This window comes from Ipomoea triloba, chromosome 4, assembly GCF_003576645.1.
Source record: "Ipomoea triloba cultivar NCNSP0323 chromosome 4, ASM357664v1".
Taxonomy (NCBI): Eukaryota; Viridiplantae; Streptophyta; class Magnoliopsida; order Solanales; family Convolvulaceae; genus Ipomoea; species Ipomoea triloba.
The window spans coordinates 20,481,103-20,489,463 of record NC_044919.1 but is presented as its reverse complement, the minus strand read 5'-3'; the positions used below and the strand labels follow the sequence as shown (position 1 = coordinate 20,489,463).

Sequence of the window (8,361 nt, the reverse complement as noted above, 5' to 3'; positions counted from 1 at the left end):
TTTTTTTTTTTTTTTTTCTTTTTTTGTCTTTAAATATTTCTAAAGATTTTTAAAAATTGCTTATTGTCAGGCTGTCCGCACAATAAATCCAAAAGAAGTCCGCACGAGTATAATTCATTGGTTCATAGATAATATTTAGAAAAAGATATTCATATTCGAAACTCGACGATAATGAGAAGATTATCTCTAATGTGGACAAATTTTTTGTAAGCACGACATTTGTCTCGGATTCTTCCGCCACTAAATTATTGTGATTTACATTCCCTCGCATATTTTTTTTTCATATAAGAGTGTAGAGGAACTTTGAAATCTTAGATTCAAGGACAATAAACTCAAAAGAAAAGAAAAGAAAAATCGACCCTGTGTAGTTTTTATTTTTATTGTTTGTTGTCCGCACAATATGACGACTGACGAGATAAACAAGAAAAATCTTTGATAAACCCAAAAGAAAAGAAAGAGAAATGGTGACTTTGCCCAATGATTCATCTCTATGTCCACTAGCACTCTCTCGAGTCTTTTATTCTTTAACCACCCCACCCCACCCAATCCCTCAGTCCCTCGTCTTCCAGCTTAGTCGGCTCAAATCCTAAGAATAAAACCCTTCTCTGAATCTTCTTGTGGTTATCGGACTTTGCACAAAAGTACACTCCTATTTGCAGTACATTTTTCTTTCCTCTTCTTCCCAACCTAATCCTTAATAGGCCAACTACCCTACAAATCTATCGATGCAAATGTAGTTTTATTTATTTATTTATTTATATATGGGATTCGTATGATCAGATATATAGATTCCTGTGTTGTTTTTTTTCGAGTAATTTTTCATTTCTTTAATGACTTTGAGCTCTGGGTTTGTAAATCTGTGTTTTAGAGCAAGAAATCTATTGTTTCCCCATGAGAACGGAGTGGATGTGCGTAAAGGTGTGATCTTTATCATAATTTAGTGAAGTCTTGTTTCAGATCTGAATTGAAGGCCAATTACTTTCCTGGGCATTATTTATTTTCTTGGGGAATTAGAAGTAGTGCAAAAAAGTTGTCTTCTTGTAGATAAGAGAGTTGTGGAAACGGGCGGAGAGATGAAGTGGGGTTATGGGTCCAGGTCAAGGAGCCGGCATAGCTCTGTGGTGGCGGTCGCGGAAGCGGAGGAGGCGCCTGAGGGGAGTCAATTTGGTGATGAGGGGTTGAGGCAGAGTTGCTGGAATAACATGCCTGTAGAGCTTTTGAGAGAGGTGTTGCTGAAGATTGAGGAGTCTGAGGCTAAGTGGCCCATGAGGAAGAGCGTGGTGGCTTGTGCTGGGATGTGTAGTAGCTGGAGGGAGATCATGAAGGAGGCTGTCCAGACCCCTGAAGCTTCTGCCAAAATAACCTTCCCAATTTCAGTCAAGCAGGTTTGATATTATTCTTCTTTCATGCTTGGTTATATACCTCATTAGTTGTGTTGAACAACTTTGATTGCTTTCATAATTTAGAGCTTTAATATCATGATAAATTTTTAAGATGGGAGAATATTTCTTTTTGATTAAGAGTGTTTTGGCATGATATAGAATAATATATATATATTTCTATTGTTTGGGATTGAGATATATCATATATATGAGTGTTTTCTTTTCTTTTTTTCTTTGGTTTACGAGTGATACCCCACAACCCTTTTGAGTAAGAGTAAACCCGGCTTTTGGCCTTAGCTGGCAAAGGACCACAACGAGCCTAGGTTACTCATAGCTGACCGGCTCATTTAAGGATTAAAATTTTCAGTGCTATGATAGGAACAGTTTTGAATCACTAAGTTATTATAAGCCTTGTGTAATTATAGAAATCTCTTCAAGTTTGTATCTTCAATAATAGGATAGATTTTTATGGGGGAAACATTAAAAAGATTCTGTTTTATTTGCTGCAGCCTGGCCCGAGAGACTCTCTCATGCAGTGCTTTATAAAGCGAAACCAGTCTTCACAAACATATCATCTTTATCTTAGTTTGACTCAAGGTACAGTTTTGTTACTTCATATGGTGATTGTCTCCAATTCTTCTACTCATTATGTTTTTTTAAGTGTAATGCTTGCTTGTTTTGTCTGACTCTCTGCCTCCAATGTTCTTCCATCTTACTTTATATGTCAGCATTGGCTGATGACGGAAAGTTTCTCCTTGCTGCTCGCAAGTATAGGCGGACCACCTGCACCGACTACATTATATCTCTGCAAGTAGATGATATGTCAAAGGGAAGTGGCACTTATATCGGGAAATTGAGGTGTGTAGTGATAAATAGTTTGTTTAAACTCTCATGTCAACAAAGTCTTAAGCTCAATCTAGACCTAGTTGGGATTGTCTACTAGTTCTTGTTAAAGTAGATTAACTATTAGAAGGATGCCTAAGAGAAACTTCCCCTTCCTGAAGGTCAAATTTTCTGGGAACCAAGTTCACAGTGTATGATGCTTCATTGCCTCATGCTGGAGCGAAAATGGTGAAAAGTAGATCCACTAAGCTTGTGGCCTTAAAGCAAATTGCTCCAAGAGTGCCCGTTAGCAACTACGAAGTAGCTCACATTTCATATGAGTTGAACGTGCTTGGAGCCAGGTAAGTTTTTTAAGTATATGCATTATTCTTCTACCTGCATAGACTTGAGAGATGAGTATTCATGTTGTTTCCACATGTGCGGGTTTTCTCGGTTGCGCAAAGATTTGAACTCATGACCTCTTCCATGGGATTGGCTCTGATACCAAATTGAAGCATTGACTCTATATCAACTCTAAAAGCCTAAGCTAATAGTTGGACTGCGGATTTATGTTTATATATTATATGCTCAACATTTTCTTATACTATTCAGGGGTCCAAGAAGAATGCACTGTGTTATGGATAGCATCCCAGCTTCTGCCATTAAACCTGGGGGTGTGGCCCCAACACAGACTGATTTTCCAGCTAGCAACAATGATTCATTTTCAACAATACCGTTTTCACGATCAAAATCAGCCAGTATGGAGAAATCTTTATCTGGACCCTTGGAGAGCCAAACAGAGGGAGCACTAGTTTTGAGAAACAAGTCTCCAAGATGGCATGAGCAACTCCAATGCTGGTGTTTGAACTTTCATGGACGGGTAACAGTTGCATCAGTAAAAAATTTTCAGTTGGTGGCTTCTCCTGAAAATGGGGTGAGTGGGCCAGAGCATGAGAAAGTCATTCTACAGTTTGGGAAAGTAGCCAAGGATGTATTTACTATGGATTTCCGCTACCCATTGTCAGCATTCCAGGCATTTGCCATCTGTCTTAGCAGCTTTGATACGAAGATTGCTTGTGAATAACATGGATTGAGAGGTTTGATTCTTATGGCTTTTAAATGATTTCCGTAGGTCTAAACACAGAGAATAGCCAAAACTTTGTGCAAATTTACAATTTTATCTAAATACTGTCCAAATGGACCAAATTTCAAACTTCATATTAATTGTAGCCAAATTGAAGTGGTCATAGTCTCATAGAAATTAAATTGCCTCTTGGGGTTGCACACATGGCCGTTCAGTGTGAGCTTTTAATTGGTTCCATTTGACATGACATTCTCCCATTCATATGGGTAATAATAGTAATTGCACCAAACTGTGTGACTTCATCCAGTTAACTCATTTTGGGGTTTAGCCAATTTTTGGATAGCCAATGTGGTAACACTTGTCACAAGCTAGAAGAATATTTGGTGCAAAAGAATTATGGCAAGTAGCATTTTGCATTTACTATTAGTTCTACCCAAACCACTTTGCCACTATGGTTTGAGAGACTCAGATCACCATAATTGCCGCCCCCAAGCTAACAGTTACAATTCTAACCTCCACAACCATTTAAGCTACCACCTGGACAGCCACATCTGCAACCCTCACCTATTTTGACGACTGTATTCAACTTGGCTACAATTATTACAAAAGCTACAAAATCAGCTTAGTGCTTCAATTTTGGTAAGAGCTTTTGGTATTGCCACTTAAGGTTCTCTCTGAAATCTGAATTAGGTGTTTATTTCTTGAAAATAATATTGTTTGTTAGGGGTGTAAATACAATTTAAACAACTCAAACGAAGTTGGGGTAGGAAATGCCCAGTAGAAAATGGCATAAACTGTGTCAAATTGAATGAATCATCATCCTACACTTCATATTCCAGTGCTTAAGATTTATGCTGTTTTACATCTGATATATGCAGCCTTGCAACAATTTATGCAAAACTTACTTGACCATCAATAACTGATGCCTTCCTACATTCCTTTCTTTGCCATGTTTGATGCTCTAGGAATTCCGTTCCATTCCATTTAGTATGTTTGTTCACTGCTATATATATATATATATATATATATATATATCTTCATCTAATAATCAATCTAACATTGTTTTCTTTCAAGCTATTAACTTCGTTTCCAATGGTTGTTCAGGAATGGAAGGGAAGATTGTTTGGCAAAACCAAATAAACAGTCTGAAGTGGTTGCATTGCATGATGTTGCAAATAAGATATGTGCAAAACCGTGATCGTTATTCACAATTTACCTTCAAATGTTTTCTTAATGTAAAAGACTAGTCAGTGATGGCTGTATTTTTAATTAGGGGCATTGGCTGTTGTTCATTAATTTGGCTACATTACTGTGTAAATACCACTTTTTCCTTGAATTTATCTCCATAACAACCCATACCCCACCTACCCCCAACCTTTGTTATCAGTCAGAAACATAAATATTAGGGTGTGTTTGGAAACAGGAAAAATGAGTCATTTTCAGAAAATATTTTTCTTTTCAGTGTTTGGTTACATTTTGAAAAATTGTCTTGATGTGTTTGGTTTATTTTTTGAAAAATAAGTAGAATTGTATAATTAAACATTTTAATTGTTTTATTTAAAATATAAAAATATTTATAATAATAATATTATTAAAAAATTTAAAACTTAGGGAAAAAAAAAGACCTCAGGATGAGAACTGTGTTTGCATTAATTCTTAATTAGTTGAACAAATATACAAGAGACTAAGTATATATACAAGAGAGTCATAATCAGACTAGAAGAGAGAATTGTAATCTGACTCGAAATGTGTAGAGTCCTAATACTCCCTCTCAAGCACAGGGTATGGCAGTAACCTGGAGATCCCGTAGAAAGGAAAAACGTGGTCCAGGAAGAGCTTTGGTGAAGATGTTAGCAAGTTTATCTTTTGTAGAGATAAAATTAACTTGAATTTCACCTGATGTAACTTTGTCTCTAACAAAGTGATAATCGATTTCCACATGTTTGGTGCGAGCATGAAATATTGGATTTGAGCACATGTAGGTTGCACCTAAATTATTACACCACAATTTAGGAACAGAAATACCTAGCACATGAAGCTCACGAAGTAGAGAAACTATCCACACTACTTCAGCACAAACATTTGCTAGAGCCTTGTATTCTGCTTCTGTTGAGGATCTGGCCACAGTTCTTTGTTTCTTGCAGACTCAGGATACAAGATTTGTACTAAGAAAAACAGCATAACCACTAGTGGATTTCCGATCTTGAGGACAGCCGGCACAATCAGAGTCAGAAAAGGCATGAATCTCTCTAGAGGATGAAGCTCGTATACGCAGTCCATAAGAGAGTGCTTTTGACATACCGTAGGACTCGTTTCAGTTGTTCTCAATGCGAAACTGTAGGAGCATGCATCTGTTGACACAGTTGGTTGGCAGCAAATGACAGGTCAGGACGGGTCACTGTCAGATACTGAAGAGCACCAGCTAGACTTCTGTATTGTGTCGGATCATCATACAAATCTGCATTGAAGGGAACAGATTTTGAAACAGAAATAGGTGTAGCCAATGGCTTACACTCAGTCATTCCAGCTCGTTTGAGAATGTCATTTATAGCGAGCTTGAGACAATAATATACCATCATTACTCTTGACTGTTTCAATACCAAGGAAAAAACCAGGTTCACCCAGATCTCTAATTTTGAAAGCAGTTGATAATTTCAAGATTAAAGTGGATGACTAGAGTCTGATCACTGCCCATAACAAGAATGTCATCTACATACACGAGAAGGTAAACATAAACAGAGTTTTCTGAGTAGTACAACAACGAGACATCTGTCTTGGATGCCTGAAAGCCAACAGAAAGCAAAAAGGTATGTAAACGAGTAAACCAGGCTCGGGGAGCCTGTTTTAACCCATACAGAGAACGTTTTAACAGGCACACATGATTTGGGAATCGAACATTCACATAACCTGGCGGTTGCTTCATATATACAGTTTCAGACAGGGTACCATTCAGGAAAGCATTATGAATGTCAAGTTGTTTAACAACCCAACATGAGGAGACAGCTAAAGAGAGCAATAACCTGACAGTAGTAGGTTTAACCACAGGACTGAATGTGTCGAATAAGTCCTGTCCTGGAACCTGATTGAACCCCTTTGCCACCAGCCTGGCCTTATGTCGTTCAATAGTCCCATCAGCTTTCCGTTTCGTACGAAAGATCCATTTGCAACCGATTACATTCATGTTAGACGTGGTAGGGACCAGACACCATGTCTGATTCTGAATCAAGGCATTGAATTCTTGATCTATGGCTTCACGCCACTCAGGATGTTTGACTGCTTGAGTGTAACATGTTGGTTCAGCAGGACAAACCTGAGCAGACAGAGCAGTAGGAGGAGCCTGGGATTTGCTGCGAGTAGCCATGCCATGAGTACGAGTGGTCGGGCGCACAGACTTGCCACGTGAACGGCCACGCGGGCGAGCAGTAGTGGTAGGGAGTACAGGAGGCGGTGATGAGTCCGGCACAGCTGGTAACATCACAGATTCAGCCTAAGAAACAGCAACATCAGAGACGGTCTGTTCCGAAGAATTAACAGATTCGTCGGCCATGGCAGGAAAAAACCCTAACTAACTGATACCATATGAGAACTGTGTTTTTATTAATTCTTAACTAGTTGAACAAATATACAAGAGACCAAGTATATATACAAGAGAGTCATAATCAGACTAGAAGAGAGAATTGTAATCTGACTCGAAATGTGTAGAGTCCTAATACTCAGAAATTAGAGCACGCAGGAAACTAGAATAGTGCTCCTTTCCTCACACTGGAAACCAAAATAGTGCTCTAGTTTCCGGTGAAAACCATACCAATGCTAGAAATCAGAGCAATGCTCAAAGCAGTTTTAACGTTTGTTTTGTTGCAGCCCATGTTTTGTTTTGTTTTGTTAGGTCAGTTTTCCCAGATTCAATTTTGGCATGCTGTGTTTGTTTGGCCTTTTTATTTTTCTCTCTTTCACTATAGGGGGGAAGGAAAGGAAAGGGTGTTTAGCTTTTACAGTAGATCACAACTACATTTGCTTTTAAATCTAAAGATTAATGGAGTAGCTCACTATCTTACAATTTCTGTTTTACTTTACTGCTAATTCACTCATCTAAACCTGTTCGCCCCCACTATTTTTTGAACTTATCTATATCAAAAAGTATATTAAAAAATTGCATATTATATTTAACACTAATATAATTTATATGTAATCTTTTTATTTTATAATTATAATATTATTAAGTTATAAAATCTATAAAATGAGTAGTTTATAACTATATATGTAATAAATAAACTTTATATTAACTATATAATCATATTAATATTTATATAAAGTTATAATTAATCATATTAGTTAATACTTGTAATAAACATCATATGACTAAGGGTGTGTTTGGTTTAAACATTGGAATCGGAATGATAATGAGAATCAAATGGTAATCATAATAGGTTTAAGTAGAATGGGTCACTTTATTTCATAGTAAATAGGAATTGGAATCAAAATAAATAAATAATTAATTAATTAAAATAAAAATACATACTTACATACATACATACATTCATACATATGTGTGTGTATTAAAATTGCATATTTAATGCATGGACAGTATTTTTATTTTTTTTTTCATTTTTCTCCCTTTTTTTATATTCGAGCTAATTACCGTTTTGGTCTCTCGACTATGGCGAAAGTACCAAATTGGTCATCGACTATCAATTTTGCCTAATTAAGTTCTCAACTATTGATTTTGTATTCGATTTGGTCCTCCATCAATTTGACTGTTAAGTGGTCGTCTCTTTTGAGGACCAATTTGGTACATCGCCATAGTCGAGGGATCGGAGCAAAATGTTAATTAACTCATATTTATTTGTATATAAAAAATATAAAATTTTTTAACTCCAGTACTTCTATTTTTTTGGAGTTGAATCTAATAACTCAAATATTTTTTCCTAAAATATATATTTTTTCCAAATTTATAATTTCATTAAATTTTAAACATTTTTTTTAGAACTCCATATAGAGATGATCTACAGAGAGCAAATTATAGAACTTTATTAGTGTTTCAATCCAAGACATCCTGTGATTCCTATCCTATTT

The 8,361-nt window shown here is 36.5% G+C and overlaps 1 protein-coding gene across 1 annotated transcript; it reads left to right on the top strand.

The window, feature by feature from the left end:
• The first annotated feature begins 455 nt into the window (after positions 1-455).
• LOC116016560 (tubby-like F-box protein 3) lies at positions 456-4,735 on the top strand. The gene is made up of 7 exons (XM_031256884.1): positions 456-641; positions 958-1,385; positions 1,892-1,979; positions 2,111-2,240; positions 2,387-2,566; positions 2,817-3,301; positions 4,393-4,735. The coding sequence occupies exons 2-6, from the start codon at positions 1,074-1,076 to the stop codon at positions 3,286-3,288; spliced, it is 1,182 nt and encodes a 393-aa protein (XP_031112744.1). The 5' UTR covers positions 456-641; positions 958-1,073; the 3' UTR covers positions 3,289-3,301; positions 4,393-4,735.
• The last annotated feature ends 3,626 nt before the right edge of the window (positions 4,736-8,361 follow it).